Below are 27,112 nucleotides of genomic sequence, written 5' to 3'. Positions count from 1 at the left end.
TGTCCTTAGAGCTGAAACCTGAGCAGGTTACAGCAAGAGACTGGTAATAGCTCGTGCAAAAGCCCTAGAGTTAGGGAGGAACATCTATCTTGCCTGGTAGTGCTAGGGACAAACACCAGGTCTACTGCTCTTACACGACGGGCAAGTTCTACCACTTGGGTATACTAGGAGTTGGTATGTGCTAGGGACAGAGAGAGAGAGGCCCATGTAGGCAGAGCCTGGCTGTCCAGGGAAGATGTCTCCCATAGGTGCTGAGTTTACTAGAGGGGCTTGGCTTCTATTCCAAGAACAGAGAAATGTTTTAGTGAGAAGACAGTGACAAAGTTGACACTATAAGCAGCTGTTTGCCAGGTGCTCAAGGAGGCCCTTGTCACGGACCCTGGAGAAGCTGTGATAGTCCCTGTCATAACAAGCACCTGGCTCCTCCTGACTGGCATCAACACTGGCACCAGCATCACCTGCCTTTGTGGTCTGACCTGGTGGGTGGGGGTGGGGTGTCTTCCACGTCCTGGTCCTGGCCCTGGGACTATAGCTCAGTAACTAAAGCGCTCTCCTGGCAGGCAAAGTCCCAGCATCCCAATGTCTGGATGTGGTGGCTGGCACACACCTATTATCCCAGACTTTGGGGGGTGGGGTGGGGGAGGGGAAGTAGGAGGATTGGGAGTTCAAGGTCATCCTCAGCCACACAGCCAATTCAAAGCAGAATACCTAAGACCTCGTCTCCCGAAAACCATCCTAGTCCTTGCTTGAGATAGGCTCATTCACATCTCACAAACCTACATCCACACCAGCAGCCAACCTGGGACCCCAGTTAAGAATCCCTAAAGTCCCTCCCTGCGCCGTCTCTGAAGTGTCCCCTGGCCAGCTGCGGCTGGGCCACACCCGCAGGCTGCCAGGCCAGCTGCCCAGAGGAATGGCATCACACCCAGCGGCTAAGCCCTGCAAGTGGCTGTGCCCATGGTAACGGTCATTTGAGGAGACGGGGCTTCCACCCCACCTGGCCTCAGGTTTCTGCCCCAGGGAGAATTCCAGAGGAGCCTGATTGAAGCTGGGTCTTTGGCAGGGCGGAGCCTCCAGTCTCTGGGAAGGAAGCCAGCTCTCTTCAGGACCAAGGTATACAAACCACTCCATTGTCCCCAGCCTCCACATACCCTGTGTCTCCATGGCTTCTGGGAAGAGATTCGGGGCATGACTTCAGAGGGAGCCCATCTGATCCTGGCCTAGGCTGTGTAGCTCTGGGTAGATGTCTTTGCCTCTCTGGGTATATATGCTCCCTCTCCTGTATTCATGAGGCATTCCAGAGGACAAAGATCTCCACACTACCTGGCTTACAGCAAGTGCTGCATAAGTACACATTTCCCAGACCTAGTGCACGAGTGTGTGTGTGTGTCTGTGTGTGCATGCACATGCATATGTGAATATATACACTGTATTTACATTGCTGAAGGGAAGTAATTTATAATATTTCAAATTAAGCAAAGCTTAAAATTTCAGTGTAAGAACGAAGCAGAACTGTGTGGTCTGGTTGCTCCCCCCACCTTAAGGAATTCCTTTAGTGAACTGGGATGAAGCTCACTTGAAGCCCTGGCTTCCACTCCCAGCACCACTTAAGGCAGGCTGGGTAGTAGGTCTGTAGTCCTAGCATCTGGGAGGGTCAGGAGTTCAAGGTCATCTTCAGCCTCATTGTGAATTCGAGGCCAGCCTGAGTTAGAAACTGTAAAAAAAAAAAAGGGGGTGGGGTGGGGGGAGAGAAAAGAACTTTGCTTTTGTAAATGAAATATGTATGGTACATTTTGATGCCGTCCACTGTTCGTTTAGATTTGGGGGTAACTGAGGAACACTTCTGTGGTCAAACCCAGCATCATAGACATTCTGGCCCTAAGAGAGCAACTCCTCAGTTGCTGCATTTAACATCCTTATTTGAGGGCTGGAGAGATGGCTCAGTAGGTAAGAGCCCTGACTGCTCTCCCGCAGGTCCTGAGTTCAAATTCCATCCAGCAGCCACAGGGTGGCTCACAACCACCCGTAATGAGATCTGATGCCCTCTTCTGGTGCTATCTGAAGACAGCTACAGTGTACTTATGTATAATAATAAATAAATAAATCTTTGGGCCAGAGCGAGGAGGGGCTGGAGCCAGCAGAGGTCCTGAGTTCAATTCCTAGCAACCACATGATGGCTCACAACCACCTGTACAGCTACAGTGTACTCATATAGATTAAACAAACAAACAAACAAACATCCTTGTTTGAGAAAAACATCTCTCCGCTGGGAACTTTGTTTTTTTTTTTCAGTTCTGCTGAAGTATCTCCAGTCAGCAGGGAAGGCAAGCCAAATCCTGGGATGCCTTCTCCCCCATTTCATGGCTCCCTAATTCATTTTTTTTTATTTCTTCCCTTCTTTCTATGTGTGTGTGTGTGTCTATAAGTCCGTACCGCATCCATGCAGATGTTCTCACAGGCCAGAAAAGGGCATTGGATGGATCCTGAAACTGGAGTTACAGGCAATTGAGAGCTGCCATGCTGGGAACTGAACCTGGGTCCTCTGTATGAGCGGCCAGCGCTCTTAACTGCTGAGCCATCTCTCCAGCCCAGTTTCCCCTTTCCATTCAGTTCTGACTTTGCCCATAATTCAGGGAACTACTCGAGGTCCCCAGGAACCAAGTCAATAGCCCTGGGCCTAGTGCAGGGCAGGACTGAGGGGTTCCAGGGACGAGAGACTGGTGTTGGGAATGGGGAGAGACACAGGGTGGAGCAGCGCTGGGAGGGGGAGAGAAACCTTGTCAGCAACATTTTCTGTCATCATCTGTAAAGTAGGGACACTAAAGCCAGCTCACAGGGTCACAGAACTGCATATGGCCCTGAAAAACCATGAAATCGGTCACGTTGGGACAGTGTGGCTTCATCCTGAGAGTCTCAGGATAATTAATAATGGTATGGTTTCCAAGGACACACACCACAGGTACTATGAAGGACTACAGCACTCCACTACCGAACTTAGTCTGTGTCGGCACGCTCTGAGGTATTTCTACAAAAGCAAGGCTGCCTGATGGTAACTTTCTCAGCCCACAACCCACCACTGAGCATGACTGTGTTCACTGAGCAGTTACTGAATACACAGGCACTACCCAAGAGTCGTGAGTGCTGCTACATTCAACCCCCCCCCACACACACACACACACACACATCCACCAGGTAGAGAGGTTACCGTCCCATTATACAGAAGGAAGCCAGGCTGGGTGAGGCAGGCTCGCCACTGCCCAGGACCACACCAGGAACTGTTTGACATCAGAGAGCAGCTTTGCCTTCTAATCTCTTCCTGACAACCTAGGACACAGTTGCTTCCTATGTGAGTCAAGTAGTCCAGCCATCTTCTGTATATTCATACCTACGAGGACACCTCATAGTCAACTCTACTGCATGTGTTGCTCTAAAAACAAATCCCAATCCCCAGTCAACCACGGTGACTCCATTTCTTGCCTTCCCTCCGGCTCCAAGACCACAGTTACTTCTGGCTCTACTGAGTCCCGTCACTTTCCGAACATTCAGCCATACAACATATGGCCTTTCAGGTCTGGCTTTTTCACTTAAAAAAAATTACATTTATTTATTTTTGTGTTCTCACGCATGCCAGCATACATGTGGGGGTCAGAAGACAACTTGCAGGAATTGGTTCTCTCCTACTGTGTGGATCCTCGGGATTGGGCTCAGGTTGTCAGCGCCTTTGTCCACTATTGTATGACAAAACTTTTGACACTCATCACAGACAAGGATCCCACAGCCCACCAAAGTCCAACTTGGTGAACCAATGAGTTTTATCGGATATCAGGGTTACTTTTTTTTAAGATTTATTTACTTATTTTATGTATGTGAGTACACTGTAGCTGTTTTCATACACACCAGAAGAGGGAGTCAGATCTCATTACAAGTGGTTGTGAACCACCATGTGGTTGCTGAGAATTGAACACAGGACCTCTGGAAGAGCAGTCAGTGCTCTTAACCGCTGAGCCATCTCTCCAGCCCCATTACAGGAGCAAAAGTGTCTCAAAGACAGCTGCCTCACCAAAGCCACCCCCAGCATGGGTGACAGCTCACAGAACTGGGATCGCACTGCATAACCTGCTGGCATCTCCAGTGGTTTCTGTTTATGCCTGACAGCAGGTCAGGTCTAGTTCTTCTTTGCAGTACAGTACAGTACAGTTACTCTGCATCGCATCGTCTTTGCAGCTTGATGAGGCTTTCTCTGGCAGGGAGGAGCCTAGTGAATCTTTTAGCTTCAAGAACTTCCTGAAGCTATTTGAGTTGTTTACCTTCCTGCCTAAGGAGCTTCCCTGCAGCATGGAATGTTCAATCTCAGAGAAAACTGTTACATGACACCTCCTGAGTCGCAGGGTGGGGGGTGGCGGGGACCTTCACTTTTTTGAGGTTCAGCTTTATAGAAGGATGAATTGGTGGTGTCCCCTTTCCACTGAGACTACTACTCCCTTGAACAGATGCAACCACCAGATTGATCTGTGTAGCAGCATCTGGGTTCCTTTTAAGCTGTTTCTAATGCCACTGCTCTGAACACACTCTAGTGTTTTTTACCAGACACAAGCTTTCGGTTCCTTCAGCTGTGTCCCTTGGAAATGGAATTGCTGTGTCATGTGTCACTGTGTACTTAACATTTGAGGAACTGGCTGCTGGTTTTCCACATGATCTGGATGTCCAAAGCCTCGCTCTGTAGCCCTCTCTGTAGAGACCGTGTTCCTGTTGGCTGTGTCCTGCCCGAGGGTCTGCCACTTGAGTTCAAATCCTTCCAGTGATAGCATCCTCTACAAGTGGCCTGCCGGCTTTTTCCCTCCTAGGTTGGCAGGAGGTGTCTCGGGCTGGTGATAAGTCAGATCTTTGCTGTGACAACTGTCACATGGGGTATAATTATCTTGTTCTGTAACCTGGTGCTAAGCCCCACAGCTCTTGGATCTCTGTAGCACACGACACTGGGCCTGGCATACAGGAAGCACCCATAAGCACAGGACACAAGACCTCCGCTGCCATCCAGGAGCCCCCGGAGGTGGAGTGATCCATCCCACCCTGGAGCTGTGTGGGATTCAGGACTGACACCTCCCCCTAAGGCTCTATGGGACTCCCTGACACTAATATTTCTTCCCTCCCAGCAAAAAGTGGCCCTGCTTGTCAACAGCCTCTTGTCTTTCAAGGTAGAGGCAGGAGGATCACCAGTCCAACAGGGGTCCCGAGGTATTCAGTGTCCCTAGCTTGTGTTTGCTGGGTACCTCACTACACTGTCCTCTCTGCTCCCGCTCCTGCCTGGGAAGATCCTGATTAAAAATGATGGTACTTACTTTATGTATACGAGTGCTGTATCTCCATGCACCTGCATGTCAAGAGAGGACATCAGATCCCATTACAGATGGTTGTGAGCCACCACGTGGCTGCTGGGAATTGAACTCGAGACCTCCAGAAGAACAGCCAGTGCTCTTAACTTCTGAACCATCTCTCCAGCCTCAAGAGCACCACTTTGAATGTAGTATGCATGTACATGAGAGAGACCATCTCTCTCTCTCTCTCTCTCTCTCTCTCTCTCTCTCTCTCTCTCTCTCTCTCTCTCTGTGTGTGTGTGTGTGTGTGGTTGTACATCTGTGTGTGCCTCACTCTGTGTGCGTGTCTGTGCCTATGCGTGACTTGCTGGGGACAGAACACAAAGACGCCCACACACTAGGCAAGCCCTCTACCCCAGCCTGTCTTGCTTCTAAGGACACAGATCAGTGACATTGAGGACATTCAGATTATGCAGCCACCATACCGTCCAACACCTCTATTTTCTGCCTCTTGTGAAGCTAAAACTCTACCCAGTGAACAAGAACTTAACAGGTCCGGGTTCTACTAACCCAGACTCTATCCATCAGACTCTTGCTGTGTAGCCCAGGTTGGCCTCAGCCATCCCAGTGTCGGGATGGCACACCTTGTTCAACCAGCTCTTGGTGTGTGGGATGCAGAAGGAAGCCAGAGGGTCGACCTTAGGAGTTTCTCAAGATCATCCACGCTGTGTTTTCGGCAGGGTCTCTGAGCCCCCGGGATCTGCCTGCCTCTACTTCCTTAGCACTGAGATCGAGAATGTGTGGAACCACATTGGGGATTTTTAAAAATCTGGATTCTGGTGGCTGAACTCAAGTCCTTGAGTTTACCCAGCAGGCACTTTACCAAACTGAGCCATCTCCCAGGCCAGGGCCCTCAACCCAAGCTTGTAAAAGCATCTGCTAAGCCCAAGTGTTGGCCCTGTAGACTAGATTCAGGATCCTCTTGAAGAATCCCGAGCATCTATCTACGTAGGGGCTTTACCTAATCCGTGGCAGGGCAGAATTTTTATCCAGGTGTCCTTGTAGCTGTCAATCACCAGCCTCCTAGGCCGAGCCACAGTCTCTTTTGCATGGGAGCCTCAGTTTCCCAGTCTGTGAGATGGGACTGGGTGAGCAAGGCAACTAAGTGCTGAAGGCTCTTTCCTCCCCACCCTGAAGAACAAGTCAGCCTCTTGGATCGATGCCTCTGCCTCCGTTCAGCCCCAACTTCAGGTGTGAAAGGCCTGAGCTTCAGGCTTCCTGTGGGGGAGGTAAGGGGGCATCACACACATCCCCTCACGACTGCCAGACAGCTGCCAGCTCACTCTGCTGGAGACCAGGGCCACCCAAATAGCGATGTTCTTTCCCCACCCCCAGGCAGTGGCTTGCGGAGGCCCACCCTCCTATCCAGGCTTGTTTCCCAACTGTAAGTGGGCCCAGCTCACCTCAGGCTCAGCTAAAAGAGGTTTACTTGACAATGCCACCCCGCTCCAAACACACAGCTTAATTAGTGAGTTAGCTATTAAGATTTAAGTTGGTCGCCATGTTGGCTTTTATTTAGGCCCCTTCAATCCTTCTTTCTAACCCCCCCCCCCGCCGCCCCCGGCTGGCCTGCTATTTGCCCAGGCTGGTCATCCCTAGTACTGTGCCGCGGGCAGGCTGAACAAGGACCGCAAGGAAGTCGCTAGGCTCACCAAGGCAGTCCCCACCCAGCCTAGGAAAAGGAACGGTGGTGTTAGGGGCTCTGTAAAGACCTGGTGCCCCTAGCATCTTCCAGATGATGGCTATAGGTGGAGGTGCAGAATGGAGACTCTGAGGTTCAGACTTAAGGAGAGCCGTGGCTTGGTGGGTAGTGTGTGGGTGGGTGGCGGGAGAGTCCTCTCCAGTGCCGGGTGTGCCTCGCGGGCATTTTTCTACCAGCCTTTGATGGGTGTGAGCTGCCGGGCAAGCGGGCTCCCGGGCTGGGCAGGCGACGGCCTGGGCGCAGGAACCAGGGATGAATGGAAGAGCGAGGCACGGAGCCAGGTGGCGGCGCGCAGGCCGGGGAGGACCCTGGGGTGGGCGGGCGCGGGTGGGCGGGACCCCGCGGGGCGGCGCGGCCGAAGCGCAGCGGGAGGAGGACGCGGCCGGAGGGATCAGGAAGCGGCGGCGCTGCACCCGCGTCCCGAGGTGAGTGGGGCCGCTCCGGGGAAGGGGTCCGCGAGTTCCTCGCGACCCCTCCCAATGACGGGGTTCGAGGTTCGCCGTCCCCGCCGCGCGCGGGATAGCGGGAGGCGACGCCACCACGAAAGTCACCTGTAGATTGGGCGCCGACCCGCGCCTGGGGGTGGGGGAGTTTGGTGCAGATCTAGGTCATCTAGACCCGAGTCCCGAAACCAAAGGCCAGGGGCGGCCACCTGCCCCGGACAAGCTCCACTTAGGTAGGGCGCGTGGCAGGGATGGGCGCGGGGGAGGGAACTGCGAGTCCGCAGCTTCCAGAGCTGCTTCTTGGAGTTTTAGAGAGATAAAACTTTAACCTTAGCTTCACCCTGGAGACTCGAAGTGGCCTCCTAGGACAGGAAGAGATTTCCAAACTCCCCATTTGACTGAAAAATCCAACTTCAGACTCCCTTGAGACTGTCTTCCATTCCAGAAGGGCCCAGCCCAGCCGTGCCCCGTCCCCTGTGTAGGTGAAGAAACCCAGGCTTGGGGGTAAGGATAGGATGCAGCCTAGTGAGTTGAAACCTGGGCGCTGGCTGGCTGCTTTGAAAACCCTCCCCACTGGCCTGTCCTCAGCCCTGGTTAGGAAGTACCGAGGGATGAAGTCCTCAGCTCGGGCTGGGGAGGGGGTGGCACGAACCTTGTACTTCTGAGCGCACATCGCATGTGATCTTTGTTCAGCGAGGTAAGAAACTCTGGCAGAGCTGAGCCCGAATGCCTTGGCTGTTGGCCATGTGGGGACAGCTCAGGCCTAGTGCTGCCCAAGGTGAGGTGTCTGTCAGACATCACTATGTTAGGAGCACAGTCTGGGTGGACTCTGGGCATGCTCTGCCCTCCTCTGCGGTGTGACCTTGGTCTAGTCCCCTAGCTGCCTGAACCCCAGTACTTTTTTTTTTTTTTTTTTTTTTGGTTTTTCGAAACAGGGTTTCTCTGTATAGCACTGGCTGTCCTGGAACTCACGTTGTAGACCAGGCTGGCCTCGAACTCAGAAATCCACCTGCCTCGCCTCCCAAGTGCTGGGATTAAAGGCATGCGCCACCACGCCCGACTCCGGTACTTCTTTAATATTGTTATGGGAACACATTCTGGGGCTGTTGAGGGACCCCTGGAGGGGTTTGCCGCAGCTGACCATTCCGTCTCCACACTGTCTTGACAGAATAGGAAAAGGCCATTTTATTTTATTTATTTATGTATGTATTTATTTATTGGTTTTTTTCGAGACAGGATTTCTCTGTGCAGTCCTGGCTGTCCTGAAACTCACTTTGTAGACCAGTGTGGCCTCAAACTCAGAAATCTACCTGCCTCTGCCTCCCAAGTGCTGGGATTAAAGGCGTACACCACCACTGCCGGGCGAAAAGGCTGTTTTAATGCCTTCCTCCTGTCTGCAGTAGAGAAGACCAAGGGAGACCTCCCCTCTCCTTCTTGATTTTTTTGGACCTCTCTGGGAGCAGGGCCTCCCCACAATTGGCAAACATCACTCTTGGCTTTGCTCTGGTTCTCTTTGAAGCCAGAAGTGATGGTGGCATCAGAGGACATTTGTGTGAGATCCACTGGAGTCTGAGGTGTGCCTGGGTGGAGGATTCCTCTGAGCCCTGAGAAGGTGTCTGGACTTTCGAGGAAATCCAGATGCCGTATGTCCAAGAAGGAAGGGCTCCTCCTCTTCTGGCCCTCACCTGCTTCCCTGTCCCCAGTAGGGGCTTTTTGGAAGCTCGGTACCACAGGATGCTGGCCCCTCAGATTGAGATTGGCCTAGTTGTGTGAGGGGTTTGACCCGAGCTGATCTGCCCCACTCTTGTCCCTTCCACAGCTGTGGCTCCTGGTGGGCAGTATTGTCTCATGCCTGAGGGAGGAAGACAGACCCAGAAGGCATCAGGGTGCCTTTGATCAAGGTGGTGACTGGGCTGCACCTTGAAGAATAAATACAGGACTGGGGTAGAGGGCATTAGGAGGGACCTGCACTACCTGAGACACGTCTCGCCAGTTCTGCGCTGGGGGATGTAGGGTGTGGGGAGCAGAGACACTTCCATTTGTCCAGAGTTGTGTGAGCCAGGCCAAGGCCAACTTAGAAGCGCTGAAAGTTGGGGGTGGGGGTGGGGGGTGGGAAGGGTGAGATGCCGCCATTGTTTGTGTGGTATAGCAAGATCCTTTTAGCTGTAGAGCAGACACAATCGCAGGGAATGTTCAGGGAGCTCAGGGGTCCCCAGGCTGGGGGGGGACCCGGTAGCGTCCGGAAATCCAGGACCTCACTGAGCTACACCCCAATCCGAGAGCAAATGCTTTCAAGTGGGTCGCAGTGTTTTTGTATACCTAGAGAAGGGGGCCGGTGAGCCTTGGCATATTTACTTCTTTATTTTTACTTCAGTCCCTGCTCTCTGCCTCAGTTTCTTCCTGTTTGACTGCAGGGGTGGTGGTGGGACCAGTCCATTCGTTCTCCAACCAGGACCTGGGAGATGGGTTCCTATCTGTAACAGGATCTGGGGATCTGAGAGAACATTTGTTTCGTGCCACAGGGCATCTAGAATGTTCCACATCGCTGACTGCAAGCACCTGTTAAAGATTAATTCTGATCTCTGGAGATTCTTGTAGTCCTGGGCCCCGTAGCTGGAGCAGTGAACTCTGGGTACAGACTCAGTCTGCCTTAGTCAAGCCTGGGCTGCATCACCAGTTACTAGGTGTGAGAATGGACTGAGTACTTGTTATAAGTGAATCTGCTCAGTACATTCAGGTAACAAAACTTGTACCCATTATTCAGAGGGAGAGACTGAGGTCTGCAGGGCAAAGTCACTTCACTCAGCTCTGAATGGGCCACCCATGTCTTAATTGTTTGATTCCCAAATCCATGAGGTGTCCTGTCCCCATTTGTTGTGACCTTTCATGGGGGGTGGGGGTGACCTGAGACTTAAGAAAGAGGTCCTACAACCATAGGGGATAACCGGACTGCTTCTGAACCCTTAAGCCTGCTGCTTTCTGCTGGGAGTTTAGGGTGGTTGCTGGGTGTTTCCAAGCCTCAGTTTCCTTATCTGTCAAAGGGGCTTGCTCTCGGATTTGCTCTGCCAGCCTAAGGCTCCCTGACAGGCCCTGAAACTTGGGCCTCCTCCCTCTCCCGGGTTCTTGCAGCCCCCTCCAGGGCATGTTTCCTGGCATCCTGGGAGCCCTCCATGCCAAGCATCGGGCAAAGCTAGACTTGCATTAACAGAGGATGGAGTCTTCCTGCCCGCCTCGCCACGCGGCGGCAGCGCTGTGCGCTGATTGAGTGCCAGGAACCCTCACCGGTTCCCGCTCTCCTGGCTTAGAAGCCAGCTGCCCTTGTTTGAGTCCTGGCTCCCAGGTAGTGAAAGTGTTCCTCCAGCCTCAGTTTCCCCATCTGCACATTTGAGCAAGCACTCCCATGTGGGGCATGAGAGCGCTTGCTTTGTGGGGTCACTGTGGAATTAACTCAGTTCAGTCAGCCTCTGTCACCTGGTCACGTGTAACAGCCTCGTTCCCACGGGGGACACTTTACATCTGAGAATGCCCGAGTTATGGGAAGGGAAAAAGTTAGAGCCATGATTCCCAACCTTCCTAAGGCTGCGACCCTTTAATACAGTTCTTCACATTGTGGGGATCCCCAGCCATAAGACGATTTCATTGCTACCTCATAACTGTAATTTGCGACTGTTTTGAGTCATAAATACCTGTCGCAGCCCACTGGTTGAGAACCACCAGTCTAGAGGTTCTCAGCTTCCTCCTGGCAGAGCTGCAAGCCAGCATCCGGTAACTCTTGGTCCCCTCAAGTCCCAGAAAAGCCAGCGATTGGCTCAGCTTTGTCATGAAAGCCATCTTGAAGTGACCTCTCTGAGCTCTGCCATCAGCTGCTGTGTGACTCCAGGAAGTGTCTTTACCTCTCTGTTCCCAGGGCTGTCACCCAGAACTTGGTATCGGTCAGAGTTCTGCCAGGATAAGGTTCATGCCACTTTGCTTGCCATTCTTGCCCTGGCCTGGCCCCCTTTGCCTTGGGTCCTATGCACTGGATCCTGTAAGCTGGCCAGGCAGGTCCCTTTGGCCGTGACTCTCACTTCCGTCCCTCCTTCGAGCTCATTTCTGACCATGGCTTCCCCTTTCTGTCCCAGGGCCCAGGCCACTCCTAGCTGTGTGAGCCCTGGGGAGTCAACCCACCTCTCTGGTCTTGTTCTCTCATTGGTAAGGGAGGGTCCAGGCCAGGCACACAGGAAACCTTCTCAGGTCTGCCTCAGATGAAGTGAGGGGTTGGAGCGGGCCCCAGGAGGTGGAGTGGGGAGGGGGCGGCCAGGGAATCAGTGTTTCCCTTCGGGTAGTGAGTAAGGCGGCCTCTCCCCACACACATGCTGTTCTCCCTGCCCTGCACAAAGGGCTCCTTAGTCCCCTGGGCGACTGTTTTTCCTGAGGGTGGAGTGGCTTGGGGTCCACCCAGGTGACAGAACAGATGACTGCCCATGGGCAGGTCTTCCTGTGCTTGTCCATGTGTGTGCAATGCATGTTCCAAGGGAATGAGCCTGTGGGCTCTGGGGGAGGGGGAACCCCAAGAGGGGAGTGGAAACTTGTTGTGGAGCTAACTGCCGGTGGGGACCCATTGGCCTGGTTTCCTCCCATGTCACCTTGACACAGATAAGGTTCGAGAATGCTTATAAACTGGGAAAGGGAGGGAAGGAGGGAAGGACAGACATGTCAGTATGTCAGGACCATCAGAACCCCTCTTGGATACAAGCTCTGACTGAGAGCCAGTAGGTGTGGGTGGGCCTGACTGGGCCTCAGTTTCCTTATCTGTAGAGGGACTCAGGGGAAGCGTGACCCTATGGGGTTGCTGGGTCTCATAGGTCAGGCAGCCCTGTATATAGTAGGTGCTCAGTAAACTACCTGTTTGTGGGTAGGAGGGCAGAATTGGGTAGGTAGTCACTTGGGCGGAGCCTCTCCTTGGGAGACCAGTCATCCCTAAGGAGAATGACTGCGTGTGTCTCTGACTCTGTCATTATGACACCCACAGTGACCAAGGATCCTGCAGCAGGTGCAGAGTCACTTCCCTCATAGAGACGAGATTGAAGCTCAGAGGCATGGGACAGCCTAGCTGGGGGGTTGGGGGTAGGGGGTGTCACAGTTCTGTAGACTCTGAGCCTCTTATCCCCTCACTACCCATGACGCCAGCTGCCCAGGCATTCCCAGGGCATCACTTTGGACAATCTCGGCCCTTGCCACTTCTGCCTGGCACACTCTGAGTTCAGCTATGTGTGTCTGGGTGTCGCCAGGCCTCTGGTATGACGTGGGAATCTGGACACTTCCTGCTTGATAAGGGAGCTGTGGAAGTCTCCATCACTGGTCAGTTTGGATAAATATCAGACCCTTCCTGTCTCTCCTCCCGCAGACTCAGTTTACTCCCCTGGGGAGGAGACATCAGTTCCTAGCTTGAGGGGTTAGGGTTTAGATGAGAATGTGTGTGAAGTTCTGGTGTGAGGCATTTAGTGCCCATACTGCGGCCAATGCCATGATTCCACGTGGCGTCCCTGGGGCATGCTGGGAGTGCCCAGGCAGGGCTTTGCATTTGTGCCTCAGGGTCCCTTCCTTTGAGCCTCATTGCCACAGGATTGCTTAGGCCATTTTAAGGAATTGGGGGGTGGGGTGGTGACCTCTGTCTCCCAGCCCAGAGATGGGCAGTCTCTATTCTCACCACCTTTCAGAAGAGTGAACTGGGCATCAAGAAAGCTCAGAGGAACCCTGGCTTTAAAGCTGGGAAGTTTCTGGGTTCCAGTGCCCACCTGGTCCTCACCTCTCCGGACTTCCCTCCCCTGCTGTAAATTGAGGGGAGGTTAAATAACAGCGGCATAGCCACCACCATTTATTGAGCACATACTACGCGCCAGACATCATGCAGGGCTTGAATGATAACATTTAATCTTTACAGCAGCCCTTGAGAGAGGAGCTGCTACTTTCACAGGGCTGGGGGTAAAACCTGGAGCCTTGCACACGCCAATCAAGTGTCCTATGGGCACATCCCCAAGGTTTCCTGAGATAGAATCTTCTTCAGTTTCGCTTTAGACCACGGATCTGTCTGCCTCGCTCCCAAGTGCTGGGATTACAGGTTAATGCTACCACATCCCACTGTATAATTTAAAGCAGGAACATGACACACCAAATAATCACAGATCAAAGACAGGAGCAGTTGTTCCTAGAAGGTAGAAAGTTTTACCCCCATTTTATGGATGAGAAAATTGAGGCCCAGATAGGAGATGTGACCATTGGTGGCAGGAAAGAGGAGGGCAAGATAGAGTGGGAGATGTCTTAAGGCTATAAAACCCTTTCCAGAGTCCTCTGTGACCTGGGGACTATCCGAACGAGAGTAGCTGGCTCAGAGAAAGAGACCCTAGGATTTGAGACTCGCCTCCACCCTCACCTTTCCGAAGCTGGATGTTAGCTTTGGTGGGAACCTTCTGAAGTAGACACTTCCTATATCTGTATGCTAGGCCCTGTGCTGAGGCTGGGGCATGGCTGGGACTATCAGGGTCACTGATCTGGGAAGGGTTACTTAGCTGTAATCACATAGCCCCCACTGGGCTTTTGAAAACAAACAGCTCAGTGCCAGCTGAATGGACCTCACCAGAAACTCCAGTGTTCTCAGATGACAAGGAAGTGGAGTCTCAAAGGATGTGACTTTCGAGTCTCAACAGCCCCGTCTTTCCACTAAGCCATACTCAGCTTCTAGTCTGGCCAGCCCTCTGGACCTGGGGTCTTTTGCAGATGCCCCATTCCAGTGAGAGCTCTTAGGGGATATTTCTGTGACATGGGCCGGCCCTCGAAGGCTTATGTAAAACCAAGTGACTGCAGTGGCCACGTTGGCCATGCCCTCCTTGGGTCTAGTGAGTCACCCCAGCCGTGTCCCGCTTGGATGATGTGAGCATCGGAGGGGGACACCCTCCAGGTGGAGGGACCCAGCAGGACACAGGAGCTCTGTCTGCTCCGGACAGACGGCCACTGTGCAGCAACCAGGAAGTGGGCTGGGCTCAGACAGACTAGGTAAATACCAGCAGGGAGGGCCCTTCATGGCGTGATGCACCCTGCTGCCTCCTGCCAGGGGCTTGGGGGCTGTGGGCAACCACAACCTGGCAGGCGGCGGGTCCCACTCTGCCAAGGGACTGAGCTCCCGTTAGTCGCTCTGAGGTGGCTGCCAGAGTCCACCTCCCAAGAGGGATCCAGTCACTTAGTCTCCCCTGACAGGCTCAGTTTCCCGGTTGGTTCTTCATATATTCCCTAGTAATAATAATAATAATAGCTTGAGGGTGGCATTAAGGGCTCAGATACCAGCCTGGCCTTATCCAGCATCTACTGGCTGTGCTTAAGTCTGTCTCCCCTAACTCCTTTGACAGTGAGTGTCTTGGGGAGAATTCCCAGTCAGCCACAACCCAGGCCTGGGCAACTCTGATCCAGAGTCACATAGTCCCCCAGCCCCTCCTACATGTTTGTCCCTCCCTTCCTGAGTCCCCTTATCCTTGTCAAATAGCCCCGTCCAAGGCCCAGTCCCGGCTGGGGAAGTGGCTTAGTGGATCCAGTGCTCGACTAGCTTAGCCTCGTGAAGCCCTGAGCTTAATCCCTAACACTGCCCACGCTGGATATGGTGGTATGCCCCTGGAACCCCCAGCACCCAGGGGGTGTAGAGAGACAGGAGGACCAGACGTTGAAAGCTATCCTTGGATACGCAGCAAAGCCAGGGCCAGTTTGAGATGCATGAGGCCCTGTCCCAAAAGGAAAACCCCAGCTCCTGTGCCTGTGTGTGGCCTTGCATCCCGGAGCTGGGATGCAATGATATAGCTTGCTTCTTTCTTGGCCTTAGCTTCCTCATCTAGAAGGCGGGGCCACACAGCTGCTGCCTTCTCTGGTACCCGCTAACTTCCATCCCATCCTTGAGTCCTTCTCTCAGGACTGAACCAGATAGCTGGCATTTGTGGTCACATTTATTTGTGGTTCCCACAGGAGTCGGGGTCCCCAGTGGTCAGCCAAGGAACCCGAGGATGATGAAGAAACCCACAAAGTCTGTCTGAGTCCAGGGTCCAGTTCAATGTCCAGGGTCTGTCTCCTGCTGTAGAGCCCCCACTCGTCTGCACTCAACCCTGGTCCTTGCTCTTATTCACCAATGGTCCTCAGTATCCCCCCCCACCCCCACCGCACTCTCTACATTCTGCCATCTAACCCATTCCAGGGAACTTTAGTCCTTCCCCCTGCTCCTCCAGCCCCCCCCCGGCCCCAGAGCTGGTGCTCCCCTGCCCTGCACCTGCAGGAACCTCAGGGGTCCCTGATGCCCCTACATGGTGTTCAGTCCTGGCGGAATGGTGACTCTGAATGAATGTCTTCCTCAGGGGCGTAGGCTCTGGAAGGGGAAGAGGAGATAAGCAGATGGTGTATGCTGATGTGAAGTGTGTCACCTGCCACATTCACTGTGACATTACCTGCCGTACTCACTGTGACATGCAGAGTTAGTTTAGACCAGGAAAAAAAAAAATCAAAGTACTGTCCTTTTTTTTTCTTTCTTATTTTTAAAATTCATTTATTTTAATAACTATGGATATTTCACCTGCATGTATGTATGTGCACCACATGTGTGCCTGGTGCTCACGGAGGCCAGATGAAAGCATCAGACCCCCTGGGACTGGAGTCACAGACAGTTGTGAGCTGCCCCGTGGATGCTGGGACTTCAGCCTGGATCCCCTGGAAAAAGCAGTGGTTTCTCCAGCCTCTCCATCCTTCTTTGAGACAGGGTCTCACTTAAGTAGTCCTGGCAGAATCAGAACTCACTGCGTAGACCAGACGGGCATCAAACAAACTCACCAAGATGCCTTCCTGCCTCTTGCTCCTGAGTAATGGAATTGAAGCAAATGGCGAAGCAAAGGGCTGGACCACGGTGGAGGCCACCATCCTGTCCACCCACACTAGGGTTTCCGGTCCTTTGTTCCTTTGTGTCTACCCCGGGGCCGTGCATACATGTGACAGCTAATAACGGCCCGTTTAGAATGTGTTGATCCAGAAGGCAAGACCTGAGGAAAGCCAGCCCCCTGCCGCCCTCCCCAGGAGCAGAGATGTCTTGCTTGCCCAAACCTGCCCCTGGGTTTAAGCAGCTTTTCTTGCTCACGTAATGAGGTCGGCATCTGATAGTCTTGTGCCAGGGTTTCCATGAGGCCTGGCAAAGCCCTGCGAGTGAAGAGGATGCCTCCCTTCCTCTCTGGGCCAAGCAGACAATGGCGAGCGAGCCCTCTGGCTGCACTGCATCCTGGGCATACTTTGCAGCCTGCTGTTTACTGAGGCACCCTCAATCTGGTGCCTCCTTTTTTTTTTTTTTTTTTTTTTTTGCTTTTCGAGACAGGGTTTCTCTGTGTAGCCCTGGCTGTCCTGGAGCTCACTTTGTAGACCAGGCTGGCCTCGAACTCAGAAATCCTCCTGCCTCTGCCTCCCGAGTGCTGGGATTAAAGGCGTGCGCCACCACGCCCGGCAATCTGGTGCCTCCTTACCTGGTAACTTCTGCCCTCAAGCAGGCACAGAAACAAAGGTTCCCAGAGGCTATGGTGAACTTTGCAGTTATTAAGAGGGACACCCCCCCCCAATCTGATCCCCAGAATGTATGATGTCAGCATGCACATTCTTGCCACGCCCCACTGGCCAAGGGGTCATGGCTGCAGAGTGTATGATCTCGGGCCATGTCCCCATAGTCGGGGCCTCTGTGGCAGAGAGGAAGGCAGGGAGACCTTACTGGGGACCTGGGTCCCACTGGCATCCCACACTGCATCCCTGGGCCACTCCTGAGCTTCTGGGGACAATACTAGTAGCCTTTGCACCACTGGCTAGCTCTGCTGGCTGCCTGCTTTGTTGTCTCCCAAGGAGGGATTGCTACTGAATTTGCTCATGCTGGTATTCCTAGGCAGACACAGGCCTGACACACAGTAGATGTTCAGGAGCATTTTGTAGAGTAGGTGAGCAGACAGGCCCTGAGATCTGTACCCTCCTTGAATCCATCCTGTTGAAGCTGCTGCCTGTGTGGATGCCAGTTTGCCACAAAGATTTGTGGGGGGTGGGGTTCACTATGTAGCCCAGGCTGGCCCTGAGCTTGGACTCTTCTTGCCTTTTGTGCCTTAGTTCTGGGTCTGAGGGCGTGCAGCCCACACCTGGCTTCAATGTGTAGGTTTTGTTCCCTTCCGATTTCCTTAAATTTACCATGTAGCCAAGGATAACCCAGAACTCCTGAGCTGCCTGCCTCTTGTTTCCCAAATGCTGGGATTATAGGCATGCATTCACCATGTCTGACTGATACATAGCTTTTGTTTTTCTTTTTGCCTGTTTGTCTTTTAACAGGGTAAGGACACTTGAGGCTAAAATATTTGGCAACTGTTGCTTTAAATGAACTCTCCTGGGAGGATGTTGTATGGGGGCATCTGTCCCTCACATGCACCCTATCCCAGACCCCTTCCCTTACTTAGGGGCATCAGCAAACCATGCCCACATGAGGGGACGAAGGGCCCAGGATTGCTCCGAGCACGGGCACGTGTGTGAACATGGAGAAAGGAACGGAACACAGTCGAGGAGACACCGCCCCACCCCCGCCTCTCTCCTGAGGGGCCCTCCCTGCTTGGCTGGCACAGGGTCGGAATGTGTAATAACAGCCTTCAGGGCAAATTAGAACAGGGAGTGAACTCTTCCTGGCCACAGAGAAAGAGCGGGGCACAAGGGGAAGGGAGACTGTATGTCTGCGCGTGCGCACCGCCAGTGGGAGCCCAATCTTCTCAGGGACCTTTTTCAAAGTCATATGCTCCCCGGGTGGTCTTATTTTCCTCGGCTGTGAAATGGGAGCACGGTGAGGCTGAGGCTGGAGGGGTGTGGCCAAGGCTGGAGGCCATACCACAATGGGGGCTGGGTGGGGGGATTAAGGACCACAGTCTGAGACCCTGTCACATTGTGATAATAGGGATTAAATACAAGAAGCAACATTGTCGGTGGGGTTGTGCCTAGAGACGTGTGACCTACTTCTTGTTACAATAGTCCTACACTGAAGGATGCTGTTACCACCTCTCTACCACAAGTAGAGAATGTGAGGCCCGGGATTCGAGGCTATGGTGATAAGCACTCCTCCCCGGCGCCATGCTGTGCGGGCTCTGCTCCGCTCTGCTCTCCAGGCCCTGCCCAGTAAACTCAGGGGCTGGGGAAGACCAGAGCTCCGCAATTCACACAAGTTTGAGCCTTGACTTTGCCACTAGCCCACGTGGCCTCAGGCAACTTATTTCTCGACTCTTGAACCTCCGTTGTTTCCTCACCCCTAACAGGATAATTGTAGCAGCACCTACCTGCCGGGCAGGGTTAATCAGCCTCTGCCCTATTGGCTTTTCTGGCTGGCTCTTTGCATTTTTCCCCAGGTATTGAATGAGGAGGGTTCGTGGTATCCTGGCCTTAACCCACTAGATGTTAGTGGCTTACTCCCTTGTACAGTAGGGTGACAGGTGTCACTGAACATAGCCCTGTGGCCTTGGTCCATCGTTTCAGGAGGACTGGCTGAGTGCATACATGCGAGCGTGTGTGCGTGTGTGTGTGTGTGTGTGTGTGTGTGTGTATGTGTGTGAGAGAGAGAGAGAGAGAGAGAGAGAGAGAGAGAGAGAGAGAGAGAGAGAGAGATGTGTGTGTGTGAGAGAGAGAGACAGACAGACAGACAGACAGACTTAGGACCAGCTTCAGTAAACACTCTCTACTCCCAACAATGATGGTTGATTTTGTAATTATTTCAACATGACCAGAGCCAATCATGATTATTGTGGACATGACCAGGGCTAGCTCACTCCAGGTGTCCTGACTTGGGGGCCTCCAGGAACCCGAATGTTGTCCAGTTTGGGGAGGAGATAAGACACCATGGCAGCTTCCTAGGGGTGCCTGAGCGAGGGTCGCAGGGCTGCCCTGGCCGGGGATGGAATGACCAGCTGTGTGGATCACTGAGGGCACGTAGCTCTCGACCTCGGGTCCCTGGTGAGGTGGGCACAGTATACCTGGAAGGATACTTTTAATAGCTGGCCCTGAGCATCCCGCCCCCACCATGTGCATACACTGTTCCTAAAGAGCCGAGACCAGAATCACAGGACCCCATCTGCATGCAGATGACAGGCGGAGAGGACCTCTAGTCTCAAGGGGCCTTACAAGGGGCTAGCTCTGAGTAGTGTTTCACAGGCCTGGGAGACCTCAGGAGGAGGTGTGGCTACTCCTGTTTTTCAGGTGAGAAAACCAAGGCCCAGAGAGAAAAATCTGATTAGACTCAGCTTTGTTCCTCCTGCTGCAGGTCTGAAGATACCCATTTTCCAGAGGGGAACACAGAGGCTCTGGCCCTCCAGTGACTTGCCCTCAGGCACACTCTCTGTGTAAGCATCAAAACTGGAATTAGAAATGAAGGCCCAGTGACTCCAAAAGCCAGCTCTCTCTCCTTGCTGGCGTCAGGAGAGAAGCCACCCCTGGCAGGCATTTCTCCCCATTTGCGTGCCTGGCTCTGCCCGTAAGAGAGGCCCCTAGCCATGTTCCCACCTGGGCAAGCCTTTCCTGGCAGTTTCAGAGCAAACGTGGTGGGCATCAGTTTGTTGATTTTCTTCGTGTGGGGCCTAAGGAGGAGGTACCCACAAACTCCTGTATTCACTGGCAAGGGAAAGACTTCCAGGACACTGGTCTAGCTGCCCAGGGCTCTGCCCTGCTGGCTCTAGGTGAACGTACGTTGGGCCTGAAAACTGAAGAAAAACAAAATATCAAACAAACAAAAAAACCCCAAAAAACCAACTTGTCTTCGAAAGGCATGTGTCTGCCCTTGGAAACCTCAGTTTCCGCATTTGAGAAATGGGTACAAAGAACACGGTTATCTCTCCCCTCCATCCCATGGGGACTCAGGATGGATGTGTTCCCTGCCTGGGTATCATGGCCTGGCAGGTAATCTAGGAAAGAGAGAGAGGTAAGGGCTAGAGGAAGGTTCTCAGAGCAGGGGACAGTTGGGTACACAGAGGGCAGGAGCCAGTCAGGCTGAGGGAAGAGCAGTACTTCACTCTGATATCAATTTAAATCTGGGACTGCCCCTTACAGACCTGGAAGATGGGTAACGATGGTGCTGGAGAAGCCGTGGGGACCACCACCCTGTAGTGTAGGGTCCCATGGCTCCTCAGAACACCTACTTGGTCACAGGGGTACTTGTAGGCATTCTGAGCACTCCCCTGCATCTTAGTCACTTTCCCTGTCAAGCCTTGTCTCCCCATCTCATAGATGAGGAAACTGAGGCTGGGACACGCTGATTGGCTCAGCGTCACACTGGCTGTGTGGAGCTGGCTGTGAGACCGGGTCAGAGGGCTCAGTATCCAGGCTTAGGGCTGGCTCCCAGACCTTCTCATGCAGCCCATGTCTGTCCTGGGTAGCTGGGCTGGAGGCAGACAGACTCATGTCTCCTGGTTCCTGAAAGAGGCCCCTGTTGTGGCTCCTGCCTGGGGCTGGCGGCCGACCACATCTGGGAGTGGCCATCTCAGCCCCTGTCATTACAACGGTGGCTTTGAAGCAACTGGCAACAGTGCTGTTTGCCCATGTGGGAGGGGGCTTCCTGAAACCTCTACCACTGGCCAGGCTCTGCCTGACCCCCTCTTAGTCCCCAGTGTGCTGACCGCACCCCCCCCCATTTCCCAGCAGGCCGAGAAGTACAAACAGATCTGGGTCCAGTATGGCAGATCCTGGTGATGGTCCTCGTGCAGTGCCTGGGGAGGTGACTGAGCCCCCTGGAGACGAGAGTGGTACCTCTGGTGGGGAGGCCTTCCCCCTCTCTTCCCTGGCCAATCTGTTTGAGGGGGAGGAAGGCTCCTCTTCTCTTTCCCCGGTGGATGCTAGCCGTCCTGCTGGCCCAGGCGATGGACGTCCAAACCTGCGTATGAAGTTCCAGGGCGCTTTCCGCAAGGGGGTTCCCAACCCCATTGACCTGTTGGAGTCCACCCTGTACGAGTCCTCAGTAGTGCCTGGGCCCAAAAAAGCGCCCATGGATTCCTTGTTCGACTACGGCACTTACCGTCACCACCCCAGTGACAACAAGAGATGGAGGAGAAAGGTCGTGGAGTGAGTATTCCTGGCTGTCTGGTTGGTACTGAATCCATCACATGCCCATATATCCACTTACCCACCCATCCATCCATCTACCCATCCATCCACCCACTCCTCCATCTATCCATCTACCCACCCACCTGCCCATCAATCCACCCCTCCATTATCCACCTATTCTTCCTTCCATCCATCCATCCATCCATCCATCCATCCATCCATCCATCCACTCACCTACCATATATCTATCATCATCCATTTTTCTTTCTTTTTTTTTTAAAGATTTATTTATTTATTATTATATGTAAGTATACTGTAGATGTCTTCAGACACTCCAGAAGAGGGCTCCAGATCTTGTTACAGATGGTTGTGAGCCACCATGTGGTTGCTGGGATTTGAACTCTGGACCTTCGGAAGAGCAGTCGGGTGCTCTTACCCACTGAGCCATCTCACCAGCCCTCATCATCCATTTTTCATTTATCTATCTATTCAATATTTATCCATCTGCCCACCCACCTGTCCATCCATTATCCTCCATTCATCTGCCTGATTATCTGCCTGTCTCTTTGTCCACCCACCCTCCAACCATCCATTAATACACCTATTATCTATCTTTCTACCTCTTGTCCATCACACACCCATCCATCCATCCCCCTACTTATCCATCGACCCATTCTTCATTTATCCATCCATAACCTACTATCCACCATCTCTCCATCCACCTACCCATATATACATACATACCGTACATATATCTACTCCTTTATATAACTACCCATCTGTCTACACACACACACACACACTTCCAGCTGTCCTGGAACTCACTCTTGTAGACCAGGCTGACTTTGACCTCACAGAGGTCTTCCTTCCTCTGCTTCCCAAGTGCTGAGATTAAAGGTATGTGCCACTATCCCCTGGCCTTTCACTCGCCTTTCCATCCACCAGCCCATTATCCACTTGTCTGTCTGTCTGTCCTACACAGCCAAAGGTGCACTTGTTCATTATAATCCACGTGTGTATCCACCTGTCCCCACATGCATCCAGTTTCTACTTCCGCATGTCCAGTCCATTCCTCCAGAACGTGATTGTCTAGGTGGCTCCCTGCTGTCTGACCCTCTTGTCTCCAACCTGTCCAGTTGTCCATCTGCACAGCCAACTTCCCTCCAATCTATCATTTACTTCTCAAAATGTCTATATAATCTCCAGCCATTCATCAGTATGTCTGTCTGTCTCTGTCGTTCTCTGTCTGTCTGTCTCTGTCTTTGTCTCTCTGTCTCTCTGTCTCTCTCTCTGTCTCTCTCTCTCTATTTGAGACAGGGCTCGGTCTGCAGCTCAGCCTGGCCTTAGCTTGCGATCCTCTTGTCTCAGCATCCTAAGTGCTGGGGTTACAGGTGTGTGGCACCACACTGCACTCATCCACTCTTGATGGCTGCCTGATTCCTTTCCCCTCCTCCTCCTCCTCTTCTCTCTGTTCTAGCCTCAGGTTCATCCACCCAGCTCCATTTTTGTGGCCACAGATCATCCACTTGTTCACGCGTTTATCTCTCCATTCATATCCCGAGTGGAAGCCTCAGGTGCTAATCCTTTCTCTCCCGAGAAGGAGGCCTGGCTGGAAGGTAGAAGAGTGGAGAGAAGCCCCCATGAGTGATGGTCCAGGCCCTCTCAGGATGTTGTCTCCGCCAGCCCGGTTGCAGACAGGAACCTTCAGTCCCAGACACCATGATCTGGGCCTGTCTTCTCCATGGCCTCTGCTAAGTAGAGTGTCACAGTATGGTGTCTGTCATGTGTGGGAGTGCAGACACTTCCCCAGGCTCCTCCTGCCGTGAGCTGCCTCTGATCTGGTTGAATAGGTGGTTACATCCTTCCTAGGTCCCTTCTGCTGTCCTGTAATATGTCCTGAAATGACTCAGACTTGGACATCAGCACTTTTCCTACCTAGAGCCTCCACGTGTATCCAAGAGTACCACCCGAAGTCTGGAGATGCCTGAAGCTGTGGCGTCTTCTCCTAGGCCCTTGCTGACCAAAGACTGGCTTCCAGTCAGTCAGAGGGCAGCTCTTCCCTGTGCTTACATAGCTAGGAGATGGCTCTCTAGCATCCACGGGGGCTCATGGGTGATGTCTGGACTGCTACAGCGAACAGCTCCCCAGAGGTGGAGTTGATTGTTCCCAAGGAGCCTGCAGTGAGCCAGGCCAGGTTTAGCTCCTGACTCAGAAGTGCCTTCAGGTTTGGGATGCACGCGGTGCAGTGACAAGTGAAGGTCCATGATTCGAGATGGGGAGGTGCTAATGCCAGACAAGGAATAAGGGACAGGAGAGGTGGCTCTGGAAGACTTCTCAGGAAGGTGGTACCCAGACAGGACAATCACATGGTTAGGCAGCCATCCCTGGCCAGGATGTGCAAGAGTGTATCTCATCAGGACCAAGGGGGGTGTAGTCAATCACTTGTGAGGGATGTTGTCCAGTCACTGTTCAGATGGGGAAACTGAGGCCCCAAGCAACAGGGAGTCCCATTGTACCACCTCCTTTCCCTCCCTCAAGCCTTTCTGAAGGTGCACCCTAGCCTGGTCCCTGGAGAAATTAGAGAAAATTTGGAAGAACCAAGGCAAAATTTGGGGCCCCAAAGGTTTTCAGTGGTATCCAGTGGTATCTGGTGGGAACCAAGTTCTTTTTATATAGAGGGTCAGAGGATCAGGAAAATTGGTTGGAGGATGCTCCAGCTCTTGCTCTGTGGAGCATTCCATGGCCAGCATCCTCATTCCCATAGTGCCTTTGGGCCCTGAGCAGAGGGATGAAGGAGACCAGGCCTCCCACTTCATGCCCTATGTAGCTGCTCTCTTCCTTTTTTTCTTCCTTCCTGGTCCTCTGCTTCCCCGCCCCCCCCCATCTTCTCTCTCTCTCTCTCTCTCTCTCTCTCTCTCTCTCTCTCTCTCTCTCTCTCTCTCTCTCTCTCTCTCCTCTCTCTCTCTCCTCTCTCCTCTCTCTCTCTCTCTCTCTCTCTCCTCTCCTCTCCTCTCTCCTCTCTCCTCTCTCTCTTCTCTCTCTCTCTCTCTCATTTATTAAATAAACTGTAGCTGTCTTCAGACATACTAGAAGAAGGCATCAGTGCATCCCATCTGTGCCAGCCTGGGCTGGATGGCAACATGGCAGAGAGAGGATCTCTGTCCTCATGGTGTCCAGGCTAGCTCTTTCTCTCTGGTGCCCAATTAATGTTTGCGGAATAACTATACAGATGTCTCTCTTTTGTCTTCCTCAGCCCTCTCTGGGTCCTGTCACGCTTCTCTGCCTTGCTCTGTGGCTCAGCGTCCCTGCCTTGCACACACAGGCTTCAGACACGTGGCTCTCAGGAATGATGGTGATTTTGGCTAACATGTATCGCATGTTTGTGTGTAGTGGGCTCTGAGCTAATTCCCCGCTTTTATGGTCTCTTCTGTCCCAAACATTGTTGGATGATAAAAGTAATGAGGGAGCGAGTGAGTGAACAAGTTCCTTTCCCTGCCTTCTGCCAGGCTTTTTCCGCCTCAGACAGTGCTCATGAAAGGCCAGATAGTAAGCTCAGGTGGTCGAATACAGCCCGGCATGCTCAGGGCCCCGGCTTCGGTTCCCATCCTTGCATTAGCCAGGCATAGTGGCTCGCATTGACGTCCCAGCATTCAAGAGGCCAAGGTGGGGCATTCAAGATCAGTTTGGGCTGCGTGTCCCTTACAAAGCCAGTCTGGGTGACACAAGCCCCTGTCTCTCACACACAAAGGTGTTCAGTGTTCAGTAAATGTTAGATGGAGGATGGGGAAGATGGATGGGCAGGTGAGAGGGATGAAGGGGGGTAGGCAGCGAGTGGTGAGGTGGAAGGATGAACAGATGAGCATAAAGATGGATGGAGGGGTGAGTGGGTGGAGGGGTTAGTGGGTGAATAGAGGGATGAATGGATGGATGGATGGATGGATAGATGGATGGGTGGGTGATAGATGGATAGATGAATGGATGGAGATGGATGGGTGGATGGATAGGTGAGTGAGTGAGTGAGTGAGTGAGTGGTTAGATGGAGGGAGGGGAGGTGGGTGGGCTAGAGGATGGGCAGGCTTGCATCCTTTTCCTGTTTTTCTGCCCAACACACAGTAGGCCAGCTTACCTCTTCCTGGGCAAAGCATCCCATAGTATTCTTTAGTCCCTTGGGTTTCATTTCCCCAACCTCTGACTACCCTAGGTGAGGGAGCACAGTGCAGGCAGAGGCTAAACTCCTGGTATCCTCCTTTTGTCCCCTCTAGGAAGCAGCCACAGAGCCCCAAAGCTCCTGCACCGCAGCCACCCCCCATCCTCAAAGTCTTCAACCGGCCCATCCTCTTTGACATTGTGTCCCGGGGCTCCACAGCCGACCTAGACGGACTGCTCTCCTTCTTGTTGACCCACAAGAAGCGCCTGACTGATGAGGAGTTCCGGGGTGAGCCGCCCCAGTGGGCAGGGGGAGGGGTCTGCTCTGCTTGGGTAATCCTCTTCCCGGGTTTGCATATCTCTTTGGGCCAAACACACCAGAAGATCATTGGGCATCCTTTACCACATTATGGAACCTCGGAACCTCTCTGGGTCTTGGCTGCCTATAGAATTCATTCATGCAGTAGCTAACCAAAGTTTAGCCACGGGGGCTCTAACACACTTCTACACATTGGTGGTGTTGCTCCCCTAGCCCCGAAGTGCTCTAAACACAGGCAGCTGGAATCCCTTGTCTCCCGTGGGTAGCATGGCAGTGGGTTGGGATAGCTGGAAGGTGGCAGAGTGGTAGGTTGGGGTTCTCAGTGACACGTCTAGAGATCTGCCTCACCCTCACCAACTCCCCTCCCTGGCCTGACTCCCTCAGTCGCCACCCACAACATCCCTTTGCAGGGCTCCACAAAACCTGCATCCTCCCCTGCATGTTTTTCTGGCTGGAGACTGATTAGCTCAACTGATTTTCAGGGGTATCTGGAATCTCTGCCCCACCCGTCCCAGAAACCCCTCCACACGCCCTCGGGGTAGTTCACAACCTCTGTCAATGGGCCATTTAGAGCCGGGCTCCAGCAGGCTCCATAGCCACAGACATTCCGCCACCTGGTGGTCATCTGAGGAACTGCTTCCTCTTTAGCAGTGGTTCCACAGCGGAAGCCGGGACCCAGGACCCGATTCCCCTTGTGCCAGATGTGATTTGGAATCACGGAAGGTGCCTGGGTGGCTCCTTTAGTGAGTTCTTACTAATTCAGCGAGATGCCACTGGGTACCGATGAAGTGCCAGACACTGGGCTGGTGTCCGGAGGGAGGTGGAGGTGAGGTGGGGCAGAAAATGAGGAATTGAGCAAGGCAGATAAGATTCTCGGTCTCAAGTGGCTCTCGGTTATTCAGGAGGGGCGGGCATTGCTCTTGCGACCACGTAAACAAGCAAACAAGCACTGAGTTACAAACAGTGAAGGGTATCTAGTCAGGGGATGTGAAACAACCCCTCACCCCCCAAACCCCCCCCCCTTAGTCCAAGCGAGTTA

General features: G+C 53.1%; 1 protein-coding gene across 4 annotated transcripts in view; it reads left to right on the top strand.

Moving 5' to 3' along the window:
- The first annotated feature begins 7,438 nt into the window (after nucleotides 1–7,438).
- The window catches only part of Trpv4 (transient receptor potential cation channel subfamily V member 4), a 36,446-nt gene continuing 16,772 nt past the window's right edge, over nucleotides 7,439–27,112 (top strand). The window contains exons 1-4 of one of the 4 annotated variants that reach the window (XM_029478039.2): nucleotides 7,455–7,502; nucleotides 19,837–19,915; nucleotides 21,207–21,626; nucleotides 25,871–26,043. In XM_029478039.2, the coding sequence (XP_029333899.1) occupies nucleotides 21,241–21,626; nucleotides 25,871–26,043 (559 nt within the window). In that variant the 5' untranslated portion in view covers nucleotides 7,455–7,502; nucleotides 19,837–19,915; nucleotides 21,207–21,240. Of the gene's footprint in view, nucleotides 7,503–19,836; nucleotides 19,916–21,206; nucleotides 21,627–25,870; nucleotides 26,044–27,112 lie in introns of all 4 variants that reach the window. The other 3 variants (XM_029478040.2, XM_029478038.1, XM_021162133.2) reach the window with 3 other exon arrangements.

This window comes from Mus caroli, unplaced genomic scaffold (assembly GCF_978045245.1).
Source record: "Mus caroli unplaced genomic scaffold, Mus_caroli_1 scaffold_4, whole genome shotgun sequence".
NCBI lineage: Eukaryota > Metazoa > Chordata > Mammalia > Rodentia > Muridae > Mus > Mus caroli.
Note: the sequence above shows the minus strand (reverse complement) of the source record. Positions and strands in the feature narration are given on the sequence as shown.